We start from the raw sequence: 24,502 nt of genomic DNA, 5'->3' as shown, positions 1-24,502 counted from the left end.
ATTGAGTTCCATTGGGACCCATTGAGTTCCATTGGGACCCATTGAGTTCCATTGACATCCATTGGGACCCCATAGCTGCCCCATAGGGACCCCTTAGAGACCCCTTAGAGACCCCATAGCTGCCCCATAGCTGCCCCATAGCTGCCCCATAGCTGCCCCATAGAGACCCCATAGGGAGCCCATAGGGTTCCATTGAGATCCATTGAGTTCCATTGGGATCCATTGAGACCCATAGGGACCCCTTAGAGACCCCATAGCTGCCCCACAGCTGCCCCATAGCTGCCCCATAGCTGCCCTATAGCTGCCCCATAGAGACTCATAGAGTGCCTTTAGGGTTCCATTGAGATCCATTGAGTTCCATTGGGACCCACTGAGTTCCATTGAGATCCATTGAGATCCATCAAGACCCCATAGCTGCCCCATAGAGACCCCATAGGGACCCACAGAGACCCCATAGCTGCCCCATAGAGACCCCATAGGGTTCCATTGAGATCCATTGAGTTCCATTGAGATCCATTGAGACCCCATAGCTGCCCCATAGGGACCCCTTAGAGACCCCTTAGCGACCCCATAGCTGCCCCATATCCCCCATAGCTGCCCTATAGCTGCCCCATAGAGAGCCCATAGCGACCCTATAGGGACCCATTGAGTTCCATTGGGACCCACTGAGTTCCATTGAGATCCATTGAGACCCCATAGCTGCCCCATAGGGACCCCTTAGAGACCCCATAGCTGCCCCATATCCCCCATAGCTGCCCTATAGCTGCCCCATAGAGAGCCCATAGTGACCCTATAGGGACCCATTGAGTTCCATTAGGACCCACTGAGTTCCATTGAGATCCATTGAGACCCCATAGCTGCCCCATAGGGATCCCTTAGAGACCCCGTAGCTGCCCCATAGCTGCCCCATAGCTGCCCCACAGAGACCCCATAGGGAGCCCATAGGGTTCCATTGAGTTCCACTGAGTTCCATTGGGATCCATTGAGACCCATAGGGACCCCTTAGAGACCCCATAGCTGCCCCATAGCTGCCCCATATCCCCCATAGCTGCCCTATAGAGACCCCATAGCTGTCCTATAGCTGCCCCATAGAGAACCCATAGGGAGCCCATAGGGTTCCATTGAGATCCATTGAGTTCCATTGGGATCCATTGAGTTCCATTGAGATCCCTTGGGACCCCATAGCTGCCCCATAGGGACCCCTTAGAGACCCCTTAGAGACCCCATAGCTGCCCCATAGCTGCCCCATAGAGAGCCCATAGGGACCCTATAGGGACCCATTGAGATCCATTGAGTTCCATTGAGATCCATTGAGACCCCATAGCTGCCCCATAGGGACTCCTTAGAGACCCCTTAGAGACCCCATAGCTGCCCCATAGCTGCCCTATAGCTGCCCCATAGAGACCCCACAGGGACCCTATAGGGACACATTGAGTTCCACTGAGTTCCATTGGGATCCATTGAGACCCATAGGGACCCCTTAGAGACCCCATAGGGACCCCTTAGAGACCCCATAGCTGCCCCATAGCTGCCCTATAGCTGCCCCATAGAGAGCCCATAGGGTTCCATTGAGATCCATAGAGTTCCATTGAGATCCATTGAGACCCCATAGCTGCCCCATAGGGACCCCTTAGAGACCCCATAGGGACCTCTTAGAGACCCCATAGCTGCCCCATAGCTGCCCCATAGCTGCCCTATAGCTGCCCCATAGAGACCCCACAGGAACCCTATTGGGACCCATTGAGTTCCACTGAGTTCCATTGGGATCCATTGACACCCATAGGGACCCCTTAGAGACCCCATAGGGACCCCTTAGAGACCCCATAGCTGCCCCATATCCCCCATAGCTGCCCTATAGCTGCCCCATAGAGAGCCCATAGGAACCCACTGAGATCCATTGAGTTCCATTGGGATCCATTGGGATCCATTGGGACCCACTGAGTTCCATTGAGATCCACTGAGACCCATAGGGACCCCATAGAGACCCCATAGCTGCCCCCTATCTGCCCCATAGCTGCCCCATAGAGACAATATAGGGTTCCATTGAGTTCCATTGAGACCCATAGGGACCCCTTAGAGACCCCATAGCTGCCCCATAGAGACCCCATAGGGACCCATTGAGTTCCACTGAGTTCCATTGGGATCCATTGAGACCCCATAGGGACCCCTTAGAGAGCTGCCCCATAGAGACCCCATAGGGTTCCATTGAGATCCATTGAGTTCCATTGAGACCCATAGGGACCCCTTAGAGACTCCATAGCTGCCCCATAGCTGCCCCATAGAGAGCCCATAGGGTTCCATTGAGATCCATTGAGACCCATAGGGACCCCTTAGAGACCCCAACCTCCCCCTTTCTGCCCCCCAACCCCTAATTATACCCCCTTAAATACCCCGTTTCCCCCCCAACCAACCCCAAATCCCCTCTTTCTGCTCCCCAACCAACCCCATTTTCCCCCAACCCCCCATTATACCCCCATAAATCCCCCAATTCACCCCCAATCCCCCATTATCCCCCCTTACCCCCCATTATACCCCCCTAAATACCCCATATCCCCCCTTTCTGCCCCCCAACCAACCCCAAACCCCCCCATCCTGCCCCCTTACCCCCCATTATACCCCCCTAAATACCCCATATCCCCCCATTATACCCCCCAAACCCCCATTCTACCCCCCTAAATACCCCATATCCCCATTTCTGCCCCCCAACCCCCCATTATACCCCCTAAGCAACCCCATATCCCCCCTTTCTACCCCCCAGCCCCCCATTCTTCCCCCTAAATACCCCATATCCCCCCATTCCCCCCCATTTCCCCCCATTATACCCCCCAAATCCCCCCTTACCCCTCACTATAACTTCCTAAATACCCCATATCCCCCCATTCTGCCCTCCAACCCACCCCATTCCCCCCCTTTCTGCCCCCTTACCCCCCATTTAACCCCTCAAATCCCCCCTTACCCCCCATTATACCCCCCAAAATCCCCCCTTATCCCCCATTTAACCCCCCTACCAACCCCAAATCCCCCTTTCTGCCCCCCAACCCCCCATTATACCACCCATATCCCCCCATTATACCCCCCAAATCCCCCCAACCCCCCATTATACCCCCCTAAATACCCCCTTACCTCCCCATTATACCCCCTAAGCAACCCCATATCCCCCCATTATACTCCCCAACCCACCCCATATCCCCCCATATCCCCCCATATCCCCCCTTTCTGCCCCACAACCCCCCATTCTCCCCCCCTAAATACCCCATATCACCCCCATAAACCCCCCCAACACCCCCCATTAACCCCCATATCCCCCCTTTCTGCCCCCCAACCCCCCATTTAACCCCCATAAACCCCCCCTTAACCCCCCATTAACCCCCATATCCCCCCATTCTGCCCCCCAACCCCCCATTCTCCCCCCCTAAATACCCCATATCCCCCCCATAACCCCCCATTAACCCCCCAACCCACCCCATATCCCCCCATTCCCTCCATTTCCCCCCATTATACCCCTAAATACCCCATATCCCCCATTCTGCCCCCCAACTCACCCCATATCCCCCCATTCCCCCCCTTACCCCTCATTACAACCCCTAAGTACCCCATATCCCCCCTTAACCCCCCATTAACCCCCCATTATACCCCCCACCTCTTGCAAACCCTTATCCCCCCATATCCCCCCATTATACCCCCCATATCCCCCCATTATACCCCCCATATCCCCCCATTCACCCCCAAATACCCCATATCCCCCCTTTCTGCCCCCAACCCCCCATTATACCCCCCATATCCCCCCTTTCTGCCCTTTTACCCTCCATTTAACCCCCATAAACCCCCCCCCCTTTTACCCTCCATTTAACCCCCATAAACCCCCCATATCCCCCCATTAACCCCCCATACCCCCCATATCCCCCATTAACCCCCATTAACCCCCCAACCCCCCATTATACCCCCCATATCCCCCTTAACCCCCTCATTACACCCCCTAAGCAACCCATATCCCCCCATTTATGCCCTCAACTCCCATTATACCCCCCATATCCCCCCATTCTGCCCCCCAACCCCCATTCTCCCCCCCTAAATACCCATATCCCCCCATATCCCCCCAGTAACCCCGCATATCCCCCCTTTCTGCCCCCCAACCCCCCATTTAACCCCCTAAACCCCCCCATATCCCCCCATTAACCCCCCTAAATACCCCATATCCCCCCATTATACCCCCCAACCCACCCCATATCCCCCCATTCACCCCCCATTAACCCCCATATCCCCCCTAAATACCCCATTATACCCCCAACCCCCCATTATACCCCCATATCCCCCTTTCTGCCCCCCACCCCCCATTATACCCCTAAATACCCCATATCCCCCCATTATACCCCCAACCAACCCCATTTCCCCCCATTATACCCCCCATTCCCCCTTTCTGCCCCCCAACCCCCCAGTTACCCCCATAAACCCCCCCTTAACCCCCATTAACCCCCATATCCCCCCTTTCTGCCCCCTTACCCCCCATTATATCCCCCTAAATACCCCATATCCCCCCTTAACCCCCATAATACCCCATATTCCCCATTATACCCCCCAACCCCCCATATCCCCCCATATCCCCCCATTATACCCCCAATATCCCCCCATTCTGCCCCCTTCCCCCCATTCTCCCCCCCTAAATCCCCCCATATCCCCCCATTATACCCCCCAAACCCCCATTCTACCCCCCTAAATACCCATAAATCCCCCCATTCACCCCCCAACCCCCCATTTTCCCCCCTTAAACACCCCATATCCCCCCATTAACCCCCATTTCCCCCCCATTTCCCCCCATAATACCCCCATATCCCCCCTTTCTGCCCCCTTACCCCCCATTTAACCCCCATAAAATCCCCCATATCCCCCCATTAACCCCCCTAAATACCCCATATCCCCCCATTTTTCCCCCCAAATCCCCCCATTCCCCCCAAATCCCCCCTTTCTGCCCCCAACCCCCCATTATACCCCCATATCCCCCCTTTCTGCCCCCCAACCCCACATTTTCCCCCCCTAAATACCCCATATCACCCCATTCTGCCCCCTTACCCCCCATTCCCACCCCAAATCCCCCCTTACCTCCACATTATACCCCCTAAGCAACCCATATCCCCCCATTATACCCCCCAACCCACCCCATATCCCCCCATTCCCCCCATATCCCCCCATTATACCCCCCTAAATACCCCATAACCCCCCAACCCCCCATTAACCCCCCATAAATACCCCATAAATCCCCCCTTTCTGCCCCCAAACCCCCCATTCTCCCCCCCTAAATACCCCATATCCCCCCTTAACCCCCCCTTAACCCCCCATTATACCCCCCATATCCCCCCATTCTACCCCCCAACCAACCCCATATCCCCCCAACCAACCCCATTCCCTCCCATTCTGCCCCCTTACCCCCCATTATACCCCCTAAGCAACCCCATATCCCCCCATTATACCCCCCAACCCCCCATTATACCCCCCTAAATACCCCATATCCCCCCCATAACCCCCCATTAACCCCCTAAGCAACCCCATATCCCCCCATTCTACCCCCCAACCCACCCCATATCCCCCATTCACCCCCAACCCCCATTATACCCCCCTAAATCCCCCCTTACCCTCATTCTACCCCTTTACCCCCCATTATACCCCCCTAAATACCCCATATCCCCCCATATCCCCCCATTAACCCCCATATCCCCCCTTTCTGCCCCCTTACCCCCATTTAACCCCCATAAACCCCCCATATCCCCCCATTAACCCCCATAAATACCCCATATCCCCCCCTTAACCCCCATAAACCCCCCCATATCCCCCCATATCCCCCCCTAAATACCCCATATCCCCCCATATCCCCCCATATCCCCCCCATATCCCCCATTAACCCCCCCATCTCCCCCCACAGTCCGCGTTGGACGGGTACCACGTGTGTATCTTTGCGTACGGTCAGACGGGCAGCGGGAAGACGTTCACCATGGAGGGGCCGGACCCCCGGGACCCCCAGAGGAGGGGGATGATCCCAAGGGCCGTCAGCCATGTCTTCAATGGGGCCAAGGACATGGGGGGCAGGGGGTGGCAGGTGAGAGACAAAACCCCATTAAAACCCCATTAAAACCCCATAGGGGACCATTATGGGGTTATGGGGGGGAGAAAACCCCATTAAAACCCCATTAAAACCCCATAGGGGACAATTATGGGGTTATGGGGGGAGAAAACCTCATAGGGGACAATTAGGGGGTTATGGGGGGGAAAAAACCCCATTAAAACCCCATAGGGGACAATTATGGGGGTTATGGGGGGGAGAAAACCCCATAGGGGACCATTATGGGGTTATGGGGGGAGAAAACCCCATTAAACCCCATAGGGGACCATTAGGGGGTTATGGGGGGGAGAAAATCCCATTAAAACCCCATAGGGGACGATTATGGGGCTATGGGGGGCAGAAAACCCCATTAAAACCCCATTAAAACCCCATAGGGGACCATTATGGGGTTATGGGGGGGAGAAAACCCCATTAAAACCCCATAGGGGACCATTATGGGGTTATGGGGGGGAGAAAACCCCATTAAAACCCCATAGGGGACCATTATGGGGTTATGGGGGGAGAAAACCCCCATAGGGGACCATTATGGGGTTATGGGGGGGAGAAAACCCATTAAAACCCCATTAAAACCCCATAGGGGACAATTAGGGGGTTATGGGGGGGAGAAAACCCCATTAAAACCCCATAGGGGACCATTATGGGGTTATGGGGGGGAGAAAACCCCATAGGGGACCATTATGGGGTTATGGGGGGAGAAAACCCCATAGGGGACCATTATGGGGTTATGGGGGGGGAGAAAACCCCATTAAAACCCCATTAAAGCCCATAGGGAACAATTAGGGGGTTATGGGGGGAGAAAACCCCATTAAAACCCCATAGGGGACCATTATGGGTTATGGGGGGGAGAAAACCCATAGGGGACCATTATGGGGTTATGGGGGGGAGAAAACCCCATTAAAACCCCATAGGGGACCATTAGGGGGTTATGGGGGGGAGAAAACCCCATTAAAACCCCATAGGGGACCATTATGGGGTTATGGGGGGGAGAAAACCCCATAGGGGACCATTATGGGGTTATGGAGGGGAGAAAACCCCATTAAAACCCCATAGGGGACCATTATGGGGTTATGGGGGGGAGAAAATCCCATTAAAACCCCATAGGGACCATTATGGGGTTATGGGGAGGAGAAAACCCCATAGGGGACCATTATGGGGTTATGGGGGGGAGAAAACCCCATAGGGGACCATTATGGGGTTATGGGGGGCAGAAAACCCATTAAAACCCCATAGGGGACCATTATGGGGTTATGGGGGGAGAAAACCCCATTAAAACCCCATAGGGGACCATTATGGGGTTATGGGGGGCAGAAAACCCCATTAAAACCCCATAGGGGACCATTATGGGGTTATGGGGAGGGAGAAAACCCCATTAAAACCCCATAGGGGAAATTTATGGGGTTATGGGGGGGGAGAAAACCCCATAGGGGACAATTATGGGGTTATGGGGGGCAGGAAACCCCATTAAAACCCCATAGGGGACCATTATGGGGTTATGGGGGGAGAAAACCCCATTAAAACCCCATTAAAACCCCATAGGGGACAATTATGGGGTTATGGGGGGGAGAAAACCCCATTAAAACCCCATAGGGGACCATTAGGGGGTTATGGGGGGGAGAAAACCCCATTAAAACCCCATAGGGGACCATTATGGGGTTATGGGGGGGAGAAAACCCCATTAAAACCCCATAGGGGACAATTAGAGGGTTACGGGGGGGGAGAAAACCCCATTAAAACCCCATAGGGGACCATTAGGGGGTTATGGGGGAGAAAACCCCATTAAAACCCCATTAAAACCCCATAGGGGACCATTAGGGGGTTATGGGGGGGAGAAAACCCCATTAAAACCCCATAGGGGACCATTGGGGGGTTATGGGGGGGAGAAAACCCCATTAAAACCCCATAGGGGACAATTATGGGGTTATGGGGGGGAGAAAACCCCATAGGGGACCATTATGGGGTTATGGGGGGGAGAAAACCCCATAGGGGACCATTATGGGGTTATGGGGGGGAGAAAATCCCATTAAAACCCCATAGGGGACAATTAGGGGGTTATGGGGGGGAGAAAACCCCATTAAAACCCCATTAAAACCCCATAGGGGACAATTATGGGGTTATGGGGGGGAGAGAACCCCATTAAAACCCCATAGGGGACCATTAGGGGGTTATCGGGGGGAGAAAACCCCATTAAAACCCCATAGGGGACCATTATGGGGTTATGGGGGGGAGAAAACCCCATTAAAACCCCATTAAAACCCCATAGGGGACCATTATGGGGTTATGGGGAGGAGAATACCCCATTAAAACCCCATAGGGGACAATTATGGGGTTATGGGGGGGAGAAAACCCCATAGGGGACCATTATGGGGTTATGGGGGGGAGAAAACCCCATTAAAACCCCATAAGGGACCACTAGGGGATATGTGGGGCAGAAAACCCCATTAAAACCCCATTAAAACCCCATAGGAAACAATTAGGGGGTTATGGGGGGGGGAGAAAACCCCATTAAAACCCCATAGGCGACCATTATGGGGTTATGGGGGGGAGAAAACCCCATAGGGGACCATTATGGGGTTATGGGGGGGAGAAAACCCCATTAAAACCCCATTAAAACCCCATAGGGGACCATTATGGGGTTATGGGGGGGAGAAAACCCCATTAAAACCCCATTAAAACCCCATAGGGGACCATTATGGGGTTATGGGGGGGAGAAAACCCCATAGGGGACCATTAGGGGGTTATGGGGGGGAGAAAAGCCCATTAAAACCCCATAGGAGACCATTAGGGGGTTATGGGGGGGAGAAAACCCCATTAAAACCCCATAGGGGACCATTATGGGGTTATGGGGGGAGAAAACCCCATTAAAACTCCATAGGGGACCATTAGGGGGTTATGGGGGGGAGAAAACCCCATTAAAACCCCATAGGAGACCATTAGGGGGTTATGGGGGGGAGAAAACCCCATTAAAACCCCATAGGGGACCATTATGGGGTTATGGGGGGGAGAAAACCCCATTAAAACCCCATAGGGGACAATTAGGGGGTTATGGGGGGGAGAAAACCCCATTAAAACCCCATAGGGGACCATTATGGGGTTATGGGGGGGAGAAAACCCCATAGGGGACCATTAGGGGGTTATGGGGGGGAGAAAACCCCATTAAAACCCCATTAAAACCCCATAGGGGACCATTAGGGGGTTATGGGGGGGAGAAAAGCCCATTAAAACCCCATAGGGGACCATTCTGGGGTTATGGGGGGGAGAAAACCCTATAGGGGACAATTATGGGGTTATGGGGGGGAGAAAACCCCATTAAAACCCCATAGGGGACAATTGGGGGGTTATGGGGGGGAGAAAACCCCATAGGGGACAATTATGGGGTTATGGGGGGGAGAAAACCCCATTAAAACCCCATAGGGGACAATTGGGGGGTTATGGGGGGGAGAAAACCCCATAGGGGACAATTATGGGGTTATGGGGGGGAGAAAACCCCATTAAAACCCCATAGGGGACAATTATGGGGTTATGGGGGGGAGAAAAGCCCATTAAAACCCCATTAAAACCCCATAGGGGACAATTAGGGGGTTATGGGGGGCAAAAAACCCCATTAAAACCCCATTAAAACCCCATTAAAACCCCATAGGGGACAATTAGGGGGTTATGGGGTGCAGAAAACCCCATTAAAACCCCATAGGGGACCATTAGGGGGTTATGGGGGGGAGAAAACCCCATTAAAACCCCATAGGGGACAATTATGGGGTTATGGGGGGCAGAAAACCCCATTAAAACCCCATTAAAACCCCATAGGGGACAATTAGGGGGTTATGGGGGGCAGGAAACCCCATTAAAACCCCATAGGGGACAATTATGGGGTTATGGGGGGGAGAAAACCCCATTAAAACCCCATAGGGGACAATTAGGGGGTTATGGGGGGGAGAAAACCCCATTAAAACCCTATAGGGGACTATTATGGGGTTATGGGGGGGAGAAAAGCCCATTAAAACCCCATAGGGGACCATTATGGGGTTATGGGGGGGAGAAAACCCCATAGGGGAAAATTAGGGGGTTATGGAGGGGAGAAAACCCCATTAAAACCCCATTAAAACACCATAGGGGACAATTAGGGGGTTATGGGGGGGAGAAACCCCATTAAAACCCCATAGGGGACCATTATGGGGTTATGGGGGGGAGAAAACCCCATAGGGGACCATTATGGGGTTATGGGGGGGGAGAAAACCCCATTAAAACCCCATTAAAACCCCATAGGGGACCATTAGGGGGTTATGGGGGGCAGAAAACCCCATTAAAACCCCATAGGGGACCATTATGGGGTTATGGGGGGGAGAAAACCCCATTAAAACCCCATAGGGGACCATTATGGGGTTATGGGGGGGAAAAAAACCCCATTAAAACCCCATAGGGGACAATTATGGGGTTATGGGGGGGAGAAAACCCCATAGGGGCCCATTATGGGGTTATGGGGGGGAGAAAACCCCATTAAAACCCCATAGGGGACCATTATGGGGTTATGGGGGGGAGAAAACCCCATTAAAACCCCATAGGGGACCATTATGGGGTTATGGGGAGAGAAAACCCCATTAAAACCCCATTAAAATCCCATTGGGGACAATTAGGGGGTTATGGGGGGCAGAAAACCCCATTAAAACCCCATTAAAACCCCATTAAAACCCCATAGGGGACAATTAGGGGGTTTAGGGGGGAGAAAACCCCATTAAAATCCCATTAAAACCCCATAGGGGACAATTAGGGGGTTATGGGGGGCAGAAAACCCCATTAAAACCCCATAGGGGACCATTAGGGGGTTATGGGGAGGAGAAAACCCCATTAAAACCCCATTAAAACCCCATAGGGGACCATTATGGGGTTATGGGGGGCAGAAAACCCCATTAAAACCCCATAGGGGACCATTAGGGGGTTATGGGGGGGAGAAAAGCCCATTAAAACCCCATAGGGGACCATTATGGGGTTATGGGGGGGAGAAAACCCCATAGGGGACCATTATGGGGTTATGGGGGGGAGAAAACCCCATTAAAACCCCATAGGGGACAATTATGGGGTTATGGGGGGGAGAAAACCCCATTAAAACCCCATAGGGGACAGTTATGGGGTTATGGGGGGAGAAAACCCCATAGGGGACCATTATGGGGTTATGGGGGGGAAAAAAAACCCCATTAAAACCCCATAGGGGACCATAAGGGGTTATGGGGGGGGAGAAAACCCCATTAAAACCCCATAGGGGACCATTATGGGGTTATGGGGGGGAGAAAACCCCATTAAAACCCCATTAAAACCCCATAGGGGACCATTATGGGGTTACGGGGGGCAGAAAACCCCATTAAAACCCCATAGGGGACCATTATGGGGTTATGGGGGGGAGAAAACCCCATAGGGGACCATTATGGGGTTATGGGGGGGAGAAAACCCCATTAAAACCCCATAGGGGACAATTATGGGGTTATGGGGGGGAGAAAACCCCATTAAAACCCCATAGGGGACAGTTATGGGGTTATGGGGGGGAGAAAACCCCATTAAAACCCCATAGGGGACCATTATGGGGTTATGGGGGGCAGAAAACCCCATTAAAACCCCATTAAAACCCCATAGGGGACCATTATGGGGTTATGGGGGGCAGAAAACCCCATTAAAACCCCATTAAAACCCCATAGGGGACAATTAGGGGGTTATGGCGGGGAGAAAAGCCCATTAAAACCCCATAGGGGACCATTATGGGGTCATGGGGGGGAGAAAACCCCATAGGGGACCATTATGGTGTTATGGGGGGCAGAAAACCCCATTAAAACCCCATAGGGGACCATTATGGGGTTATGGGGGGGAGAAAACCCCATTAAAACCCCATAGGGGACCATTAGGGGGTTATGGGGGGGAGAGAACCCCATTAAAACCCCATAGGGGACTATTATGGGGTTATGGGGGGGGGGGGTTGTTATATATATATAGGGGTAGTATAACCCCCCCCTTATATCCCACCCCTTATAACCCCCCCACCCCATAACCCCCCCCCTTATGACACCCCCCCTTATAACCCCCCTGCCCCATAACCCCCCTAATAACTCCCCCTTATAACAGCCCCCCCCTCAAATAACCCCCCTGCCCCATAACCCCCCCTTATAACCCACCCCTTATGATCCCCCCCCATCCCATAACCCCTCCCATTATGACAACCCCCCTTATAACCCCCCTGCCCCATAACCCCCCCCTTATAACAGCCCCCCCTCAAATAACCCCCCCCTTATAACCCCCCCTTCTGACCCCCCCTCAAATAACTCCCCCTTTACTCTCCCTTATGACCCCCCCACCCCATAACCCCCCCTTATAACACCCTTATGACACCCCCCCTCAAATAACCCCCTGCCCCATTAGCCCCCCTTATAACTCCCCCCTATAACCCCCCCTCAAATAACCCCCACCCCATAACCTCCCTCTTATAACCCCCCCTTATGACACCCCCCCCCAAATAACCCCCCTGCCCCATAACCCCCCTAATAACCCCCCCTTTTGACCTCCCCTCAAATAACCCCCCCCTTTTGACCCCCCCCTTATAACCCCCCCCCTCAAATAACCCCCCCCTTTACCCTCCCTTATGACCCCCCCACCCCATAACCTCCCCCTTATGACCCCCCCTCAAATAACCCCTATAACTACCCCCTTATACCCCCACCCCATAAGCCCCCCCTTTATGACCCCCCCTTATGACCCCCCCACCCCATAACCCCCCCCGTTTAGACCCCCCCCTCAAATAACCCCCCCCTTATGACCCCCCCCCTTTTAACTCCCCCCTTAAATAAAGCCCCCCCCCAAATAATGACCCCCACTTAAATAACCCCCCCCTTAAACCCCCCCCCTTATGACCCCCCCTTATGACCCCCCCTTAAATAAGTCCCCCCCCCAAATAATGACCCCCCCCTTAAATAACCCCCCCCTTTACCCCCCCTTATGACCCCCCCCACCCCATAACCCCCCCCTTATGACACCCCCCCTTATGACCCCCCTGCCCCATAACCCCCCCTTATAACCCCCCCATAACCCCCCCCTTATAACCCCCCCTTATGACCCCCCCTCAAATAACCCCCACCCCATAATCCCCTCTTATAACCCCCCCTTATGACCCCCCTTATGACCCCCCTTATGACCCCCCCAACCCCATAATCCACCCCATAACCCCCCCTTATGACCCCCCCACCCCATAACCCCCCTAATAACCCCCCCCTTATAACAGCCCCCCCCTCAAATAGCCCCCCCCTTTTGACCCCCCCCTTATGACCACCCCCTTATGACCCCCCCCTTAAATAAAGCCCCCCCCAAATAATGACCCCCCCTTAAATAGCCCCCCCTTTTGACCCCCCCCAAATAACCACCCCCTTTTAACCTCCCACCTTATGACCCCCCCCTTAAATAAAGCCCCCCCCAAATAATGACCCCCCCCTTAAATAACCCCCCCTTTACCCCCACTTATGACGCCCCCACCCCATAACCCCCCCCATGACCCCCCCTCAAATAACCCCCACCCCATAACCTCCCTCTTATAACCCCCCTTAATGACACCCCCCCCCCAAATAACCCCCCTTATGACCCCCTCAAATAACCCCCACCCCATAACCTCCCCCTTATAACCCCCCTTTATGACCCCCCTTATGACCCCCCTCTTTTGACCCCCCCCTTATGACTCCCCCCTTATGACCCCCCCTTTTGACCCCCCCCTTAAATAAAGCCCCCCCCCAAATAATGACCCCCACTTAAATAACCCCCCCCTTCAGACCCCCCCCCTTATGACCCCCCTCTTATGACCCCCCCCCCCTTGAATAAACCCCCCCCCCATATAATAACCCTCCCCCCATTTATTGCAGTACGAATTCAAGGCCAGTTTCCTTGAGATCTACAACGAGTCGCTGCGGGACCTGCTGAGCCCCCCCCCAAATAACAACCAGGAGCTGCTGATCCGACGCGTCAGCGCCGACAGCCACCAGCTGCACGTCCCCAACCTGCAGCGTGTGCCCGTGGCCAACGAGGAACAGGTCATACCCCATAGACCACCCTATATACCCCATATAACCCCATTAACACCATAGAACCCCATTAGAACCCATTGGAACCCATTAGAACCCATTAGAACCCAACAGCCACCAGCTGCACGTCCCCAACCTGCAGTGTGTGCCCGTGGCCAACGAGGAACAGGTCAACCCATTAGAACCCATTAGAACCCATTGGAACCCATTAGAACCCCATTAGAACCCATTGGAACCCAATAGAACCCCATTAGAACCCATTGGAATCCATTGGAACCCATTAGAACCCCATATACCCCCATTAGAACCCATTAGAATCCCATATACACCTTAGAACCCCATTAGAACCCATTGGAACCTATTAGAACCCCATTAGAACCCATTGGAACCTATTAGAACCCCATTAGAACCCATTAGAACCCATTGGAACCCAATAGAACCCCCCTCATTAGAACCCCATTAGAACCCATTGGAACCCATTAGAACCCCATTAGAACCCATTGGAACCTATGAGAACCCTATTGGAACCTATTAGAACCCATTGGAACCCCATTAGAACTCCATTAGAACCCATTGGAACACCTTATAACCCCATTAGAACCAATTGGAACCCATTAGAACCCCATTAGAACCCATTAGAACCCATTGGAACCCATTAGAACCCATTGGAACCCATTAGAACCCCATTAGAACTCATTGGAACCCATTAGAACCCATTGGAACCCATATACCCCCCATTAGAACCCATTAGAATCCCATATACCCCCATTAGAACCCCTTAGAACCCCATTAGAACCCACTAGAACCCATTAGAATCCCATATACCCCCATTAGAACCCCATTAGAACCCATTGGAACCTATGAGAACCCCATTGGAACCTATTAGAACCCATTAGAACCCATTGGAACCCCATTGGAACCCCTTATAACCCCATTAGAACCCCATTGGAACACATTAGAACCCCATTAGAACCCATTGGAACCCATTAGAACCCATTGGAACCCATTAGAACCCCATTAGAACCCATTAGAACCCGACAGCCACCAGCTGCACGTCCCCAACCTGCAGCGGGTCAGCGTGGCCAACGAGGAACAGGTCATACCCCATAAAACCCCATAAAACCCCATATAACCCCATATAACCCCATATAACCCCATATAACCCCATTAAACCCCATAGAACCCCATTAACCCCATAGAACCCCATTAGAACCCATTAGAACCCGACAGCCACCAGCTGCACGTCCCCAACCTGCAGTGTGTGCCCGTGGCCAACGAGGAACAGGTCATACCCCATAGAACCCCATAGAACCCCATAGAACCCCATAGAACCCCATTAACCTCATATAACCCCATTAAACCACATATAACCCTTATAACCCCATTAAACCCCATTAAACACCATATAACTCCATATAACCCCATTAAACCCCATTAAACCCATTAAACCCCATATAACCCAATATAACCCCATATAACCCCATATAACCCCATTAACCCCATTAAACCCATATAACCCCATTAAACCCCATAAAACCCCATTAACCCCATTAAACCCCATATAACCCCATTAAACCCTATAGAACCCCATTAACCCCATAAAACCCCATAGACCCCTTATAGCCCCATATAACCCCATATAACCCATTAAACCCCATACACCCCTTATAACCCCATTAAACCCCATATAACCTCATTAACCCCATAGAACCCCATTAAACCCAATATAACCCCATATAACCCCATTAAACCCCATACACCCCTTATAACCCCATTAAACCCCATATAACATCATTAACCCCATAGAACCCCATTAAACCCAATATAACCCCATATAACCCCATTAAACCCCATAGACCCCTTATAACCCCATTAAACCCCGTATAACTCCATTAAACCCAATATAACCCCATTAAACCCCATATAATTCCATTAAACCCAATATAACCCCATTAACCCCATATAACCCCATTAAACCACATATAACCCAATATAACCCCAATAAACCCCATATAACTCCATATAACCCCATTAAACCCCATATAACCCCATTAAACCCCTATAACCCCATTAGAACTCCATATAACCCCATTAGAACCCATTAGAACCCGACAGCCACCAGCTGCACGTCCCCAACCTGCAGCGTGTGCCCGTGGCCAACGAGGAGCAGGTCAACCCATTAGAACCCATTGGAACCCATTAGAACCCCATATACCCCCATTAGAACCCATTAGAACCCCTTGGAACCTATTAGAACCCCATTAGAACCCCATATACCCCCATTAGAACCCCATTAGAACCCACTAGAACCCATTAGAATCCCATATACCCCCATTAGAACCCCATTAGAACCCATTGGAACCTATGAGAACCCCATTGGAACCTATTAGAACCCATTGAAACCCCATTAGAACCCGACAGCCACCAGCTGCACGTCCCCAACCTGCAGTGTGTGCCCTTGGCCAACGAGGAACAGGTCATACCCCATAAAACCCCATAAAACCCCATAGAACCCCATAGAACCCCATAGAACCCCATTAACCCCATATAACCCCATTAAACCACATATAACCCTTATAACCCCATTAAACCCCATTAAATACCATATAACTCCATATAACCCCATTAAACCCCATTACACCCATTAAACCCCATATAACCCAATATAACCCCATATAACCCCATATAACCCCATATAACCCTATTAAACCCAATATAACCCATTAAACCCCATAGACCCCTTATAACCCCATTAAACCCCATATAACCCCATTAAACCCCATATAACCCCATATAACTCCATATAACCCCATTAAACACCATTAACCCCATAAAACCCCATATAACTCCATATAACCCCATTAAACCCATATAACCCAATATAACCCCATATAACCCCATTAAACCCAATATACCCATTAAACCCCATATAACCCCATTAAACACCATATAACCCCATTAGAACCCATTGGAGCCCATTAGAACCCATTAGAACCCATTAGAACCCATCGGAGCCCATTAGAACCCATTAGAACCCATTGGAACCCAGTAGAACCCATTAGAACCCCTTATAAGCCCATTAGGAAAACATATACCCCCATTAGAACCCATTTAGAACCCCATTAGAACCCCTTAGAACCCCATATACCCCCATTAGAACCCCATTGGAACCCATTAAAACCCATTAGCACCCCATTAGAACCCATTGGAACCTATTAGAACCCATTAGAACCCATTGGAACCCATTAGAACCCATTGGAACCCATTAGAACTTATTAGAACCCCATTAGAACCCATTAGAACCCATTGGAACCTATTAGAACCCATTAGAACCCCTTATAAGCACATTAGAAACCCATATACCCCCATTAGAACCCCTTAGAACCCCATATACCCCCATTAGAACACCATTGGAACCCATTAAAACCCATTGGAACCCAATAGAACCCATTGGAACCCCATTAAAACCCCATTAGAACCCCATTGGAACACATTAGAACCATTTAGAACCCATTGGAACCCATTAGAACCCATTGGAACCCAATAGAACCCATTGGAACCCCATTAAAACCCCATTAGAACCCCATTGGAACACATTAGAACCATTTAGAACCCATTGGAACCCATTAGAACCCATTGGAACCCAATAGAACCCATTGGAACCCCATTAAAACCCCATTAGAACCCCATATTACCCCATTAGAACCCATTGGAACCCATTAGAACCCCATTGGAACCTATTAGAACCCATTAGAGCCCCTTATAAGCCCATTAGAACCCATATACCCCCATTAGAACCCATTAGAACCCCACATACCCCCATTAGAACCCCATTGGAACCCATTTAAACCCATTAGAACCCATTGGAACCCATTGGAACCCATTAGAATCCATTAGAACCCATTGGAACCCATTGGAACACATTAGAACACATTAGAACCCCATATACCCCCATTAGAACCTCTTAGAACCCCATTAGAACCCATTAGAATCCCATATACCCCCATTAGAACCCCATTAGAACCCATTGGAACCTATGAGAACCCCATTGGAACCTATTAGAACCCATTAGAACCCAATAGAACCCCATTAGAACCCCATAGAACCCCATAAAACTCCATATAACCCCATTAACCCCATATAACCCCTTAAACCCCATAGAACCCCATATAACCCAATATAACCCCATGTAACCCCATTAATCCCATTAAACCCCATATAACCCCATTAACCCCCATATAACCCCATTAACCCCATTAAACCCCATATAACTCCATATAACCCCATTAAACCCCATATAACCCCATTAAACCACATATAACCCCATATAACCCCATATAACCCCATATAACCCAATATAACCCCAATAAACCCCATATAACTCCATTAACCCCATTAAACCCCATTAAACCCATTAAACCCCATTAAACCCCATATAACCCCATTAGAACCCATTAGAACCCGACAGCCACCAGCTGCACGTCCCCAACCTGCAGCGGGTCAGCGTGGCCAACGAGGAACAGGTCAACCCATTAGAACCCATTGGAACCCATTAGAACCCATTGGAACCCATTAGAACCCCATTAGAACCCCATATACCCCCATTAGAACCCATTAGAATCCCATATACACCTTAGAACCCCATTAGAACCCATTGGAACCTATTAGAACCCCTTAGAACCCCATTAGAAACCCATATACCCCCATTAGAACCCATTAGAACCCCATATACCCCCACTAGAACCCCATTGGAACCCATTAAAACCCATTAGAATCCATTAGAACCCATTGGAACCCCATTAGAACCCGTTAGAACCCATTGGAACCCATTAGAACCCATTGGAACCCATTAGAACCCATTAGAACCCATTGGAACCCCATTAAAACCCCATTAGAACCCATTAGAACCCATTGGAACCTATTAGAACCCATTAGAACCCCATTAGAACCCATTGGAACCCATTAGAACCCATTAGAACCCATTGGAACCCCATTAAAACCCATTAGAACCCATTAGAACCCATTAGAACCCGACAGCCACCAGCTGCACGTCCCCAACCTGCAGTGTGTGCCCGTGGCCAACGAGGAGCAGGTCATACCCCATAAAACCCCATAAAACCCCATAGAACCCCATAGAACCCCATAAAACCCCATATAACCCCATTAACCCCATTAACCCCATTAAACCCATAGAACCCCATTAAACCCCATTAAACGCCATATAACACCATTAAGCCCCATATAACTCCATTAACCCCATATAACTCCATATAACCCCATTAAACCCCATAAAACCCCATTAACCCCATAGACCCCTTATAACCCCATTAAACCCCATATAACCCCATTAACCCCATTAAACCACATAAAACCCAATATAACCCCACTAAACCCCATATAACCCCATTAAACCCCATATAACTCCATATAACCCCATTAACACCATATAACCCCATTGGAACCCATTAGAACCCGACAGCCACCAGCTGCACGTCCCCAACCTGCAGCGGGTCAGCGTGGCCAACGAGGAACAGGTCATACCCCATAAAACCTCATAAAACCCCATAGAACCCCATAGAACCCCATAAAACTCCATATAACCCCATTAAACCCCATAGAACCCCATATAACCCAATATAACCCCATGTAACCCCATTAATCCCATTAAACCCCATTAACCCCATAGACCCCTTATAACCCCATTAAACCCCATATAACCCCATAAAACCCCATATAACCCCATTAAACCCCTTATAACCCCATTAAACCCCATATAACCCCATTAAACCCCATTAACCCCATTAAACTGCATAAAACCCCATTAAACCCATATAACCCCATTAAACCTCATTAAACCCCATAAAACCCCATTAACCCCATAGACCCCTTATAACCCCATTAACCCCATATAACCCCATTAACCCCATTAAACCCCATATAACCTCATTAACCCCATATAACCCCAATAAACCCCATATAACTCCATATAACCCCATTAAACCCAATATAACCCCATTAAACACCATATAACCCCATTAAACCCCATTAAACACCATATAACCCCATTAAACCCCATTAACCCCATATAACCCAATATAACCCCAATAAACCCCATATAACCCCATTAACCCCATATGACCCCATTAAACCTTATATAACCCCATTAAACCCCATATAACCCCATTAGAACCCCTTACAACCCCATTAGGACCCATTGGAACCCATTAGATTCCCATATACCCCCATTAGAACCATTGGAACCTATTAGAACCCCTTAGAACCCCTTATAAGCCCATTAGAAACCCCATACACCCCAATTAGAACCCCTTAGACCCCCATATACCCCCCTTAGAACCCATTAGAATCCCATATACCCCCATTAGAACCCCATTAGAACCCCATTGGAACCTATTAGAACCCATTAGAACCCATTGAACACATTGGAACCCCATTAGAACCCCATATACCCCCATTAGAACCCATTAGAACCCATTGCAACCCATCAGGTCAACCATTGGAAACCATTAGAACCCCATTAGAACCCCTTATAACCCCATTAGAACCCCATATAGTCCCATTAGAACCCCATATACCCCCATTAGAACCCATTAGAACCCCATATACCCTCATTAGAACCCCATATATCCCTATTAGAACCCCTTATAACCCCATTAGAACCCCATTGGAACCCATTAAAACCCATTAGAATCCCATTAGAACCCATTGGAAACCCCATTAGAACCCCATTTGCCCCCATTTGAACCCCTTAGAACCCCATTAGAACCCCTTATAACCCCATTAGAACCCCATATACCCTCATTAGAACCCCATATACCCCATTAGAACCCCATATACCCCCATTAGAACCCATTAGAACCCCATTAGATCCCCATTAGAATCCCCCATACACCACATACACCCCATATATCACCCTATACACCCCATATACCACCCCATATACCCCTAATATTCCCCCATACATCCCATATACCCCATCCTATACCCCATATCCCACCCCATACACCCCATATAACCCCTATATCCCATCCTACACCCCATATAACCCTATATAATCCTATATATCCCATACTATAGGTGCTGGATCTCCTCTATAGAGCCTCCTCCCATCGCTCCGTAGCCTGCACTGCCCTCAATGACCACCCCATACACCCCTATATCCCCCCATACACCCCATATACCCCTTTATATCCCCATATACCCCCTGATATCCCCCCATACACCCCATATAACCCATATCCCACCCCATACACCCCATATAACCCCCTATATCCCATATATCCCATCTATAGGTCCTGGATCTCCTCTATAGGGCCTGGTCGCACCGCTCCGTAGCCCGCACTGCCCTCAATGACCACCCCATACACCCCATATCCCACCCCATACACCCCATATAACCCCATATCCCCACCCCATACACCCCCTATATCCCCCCATACACCCCATATAACCCCATATCCCACCCCATACACACCCTATATCCCCCATACACCCCATATAACCCCATATCCCACCCCATACACCCCATATACCCCGTGATATCCCCCATACACCCCATATAACCCCATGTCCCACCCCATACACCCCATATACCCCCTTATATCCCCCCATACACCCCATATACCACCCCATACACCCCATATACCCCCTGATATCCCCCATACACCCCATATACCACCCCATACACCCCATATACCCCCTGATATCCCCCCATACACCCCATATACCACCCCATACACCCCATATACCACCCCATACACCCCATATAACCCCATATCCCACCCCATACACCCCATATACCCCCTAATATCCCCCCATACACCCCATATCCAACCCATACACCCCATATAACCCCATATCCCACCCCAAACACCCCATATACCCCATAATATCCCCCATACACCCCATATACCACCGCATACACCCCATATATCCCCTCATATCCCCCATACACCCCATATAACCCCATATCCCACCCCATACACCCCATATAACCCCATATCTCACCCCATACACCCCATATCCTACCCCATACACCCCATATAACCCCATATCCCACCCCATACACCCCATATAACCCCATATCCCACCCCATACACACCCTATATCCCCCCATACACCCCATATACCCCTTTATATCCCCATATACCCCCTGATATCCCCCCATACACCCCATATAGCCCTAATATCCCCCCATACACCCCATATCCCACCCCATACACCCCATATACCCCATAATATCCCCCCATACACCCCATATACGCCATAATATCCCCCCATATACCCCCTGATATTCCCCCATACACCTCATATAACCCCATATCCCACCCCATACACCCCATATAACCCCATATCCCACCCCATACACACCCTATATCCCCCCATACACCCCATATACCCCTTTATATCCCCATATACCCCCTGATATCCCCCCATACACCCCATATACCACCCCATACACCCCATATACCACCCCATACACCCCATATAACCCCATATCCCACACCATACACCCCATATACCCCCTTATATCCCCCCATACACCCCATATCCCACCCCATACACCCCATATACCCCCTGATATCCCCCCATACACCCTATATACCACCCCATACACCCCATATAACCCCATACACCCCATATAACCCCATATAACCCCATATAACCCCATATAACCCCATTACAGGTGCTGGATCTCCTCTATAGGGCCTGGTCGCACCGCTCCGTAGCCCGCACAGCGCTCAATGATCGCTCATCCCGCAGTCACAGCATCTTCCAGCTCCACATCCAGGGTCACAACGCGGCCCGGCAGCTCAGCTGCTCCTGTGAGTCTATTGGGGTCTACACCCCCTATTGGGGTCCCTATAAACCCCATATCCCCTTATGGGGTCTCTTTAAACCCCATACCCCCTTATGGGGTCTCTTTAAACCCCATACCCCCTTATGGGGTCCCTTTAAACCCCATACCCCTTTATGGGGTCCCTATAAACCCCATACCCCCTTATGGGGTCCCTTTAAACCCCATACCCCCTTATGGGGTCCCTTTAAACCCAATACCCCCTATTGGGGTCTCTTTAAACCCCATACCCCCCCTATTGGGGTCCCTTTAAACCCCATACCCCCCTTATGGGGTCCCTTTAAACCCCATACCCCCTATTGGGTCCCTATAAACCCCATACCCCCTTATGGGGTCTCTTTAAACCCCATATCCCTTTATGGGGTCCCTATAAACCCCCACCCCCTTATGGTGTCCCCTTAAACCCCATACCCCCTTATGGGGTCCCTATAAACCCCATACCCCCTTATGGGGTCCCTTTAAACCCCATATCCCCTATTGGGGTCCCTTTAAACCCCATACCCCCCTATGGGGTCCCTTTAAACCCCATACCCCCCTATTGGGGTCCCTTTAAACCCCATACCCCCCTATTGGGGTCCCTTTAAACCCCCACCCCCTATTGGGGTCCCTTTAAACCCCACATCCCTTATGGGGTCCCTTTAAACCCCATACCTGCTTATGGGGTCTCTTTAAACCCCATACCCCCTTATGGGGTCTCTTTAAAACCCATATCCCTTTATGGGGTCCCTATAAACCCCCACCTCCTATTGGGGTCTCTTTAAACCCCATACCCCCTATTGGGGTCCCTTTAAACCCCATCCCCCCTATTGGGGTCTCTTTAAACCCCATACCCCCTTATTGGGTCCCTATAAACCCCATACCCCCTATTGGGGTCCCTTTAAACCCCATGCCCCCTATTGGGGTCCCTTTAAACCCCATACCCCCTTATGGGGTCCCTTTAAACCCCATACCCCCTATTGGGGTCTCTTTAAACCCCATACCCCCTTATGGGGTCCCTTTAAACCCCATACCCCCTTATGGGGTCCCTTTAAACCCCATACCCCCCTATTGGGGTCTCTTTAAACCCCATACCCCTTTATGGGGTCCCTATAAACCCCATACCTTCTATTTGGGTCTCTTTATACCCCATACCCCCTTATGGGGTCCCTTTAAACCCCATACCCCCCTATTGGGGTCCCTTTAAACCCCATACCCCCCTATTGGGGTCTCTTTAAACCCCATACCCCCCTATTGGGGTCCCCTTCCCTTTTGGGGTCCCTTTAAGCCCCCCCCCATCCCTTTTGGGGTCCCTCCCCCCCTATTGAGGTCCCTTTAAATCCCCCCTCCCCTTTTTAGGGTCCCATCCCCTTTTGGGGTTTCTTTAACCCCCCATTGACCCCATTGATTCCTATGGGGGTGGGGGTCTTCCCATTGATTCCTATGGGGGGGGGTCTTCCCTATGGGGTTTCCCATTGACCCCCATTCATTCCTATGGGG

At 50.9% G+C, this 24,502-nt stretch overlaps 1 protein-coding gene across 2 annotated transcripts in view; it reads left to right on the top strand.

The window, feature by feature from the left end:
• The window catches only part of KIFC1 (kinesin family member C1), a 60,261-nt gene that overhangs the window by 22,196 nt on the left and 13,563 nt on the right, over positions 1-24,502 (top strand). For both annotated transcript variants that reach the window (XM_085532775.1, XM_085532776.1), the window contains 3 exons: positions 5,915-6,088; positions 13,993-14,160; positions 22,856-22,994. In XM_085532775.1, the coding sequence (XP_085388901.1) occupies positions 5,915-6,088; positions 13,993-14,160; positions 22,856-22,994 (481 nt within the window). The remainder of the gene's footprint in view (positions 1-5,914; positions 6,089-13,992; positions 14,161-22,855; positions 22,995-24,502) is intronic.

Source organism: Coturnix japonica, unplaced genomic scaffold (assembly GCF_054131305.1).
Source record: "Coturnix japonica strain WE unplaced genomic scaffold, WE-NBRP24 Scf050, whole genome shotgun sequence".
NCBI classification, from domain to species: domain Eukaryota; kingdom Metazoa; phylum Chordata; class Aves; order Galliformes; family Phasianidae; genus Coturnix; species Coturnix japonica.
This window is presented reverse-complemented; position numbering and strand designations above follow the sequence as displayed.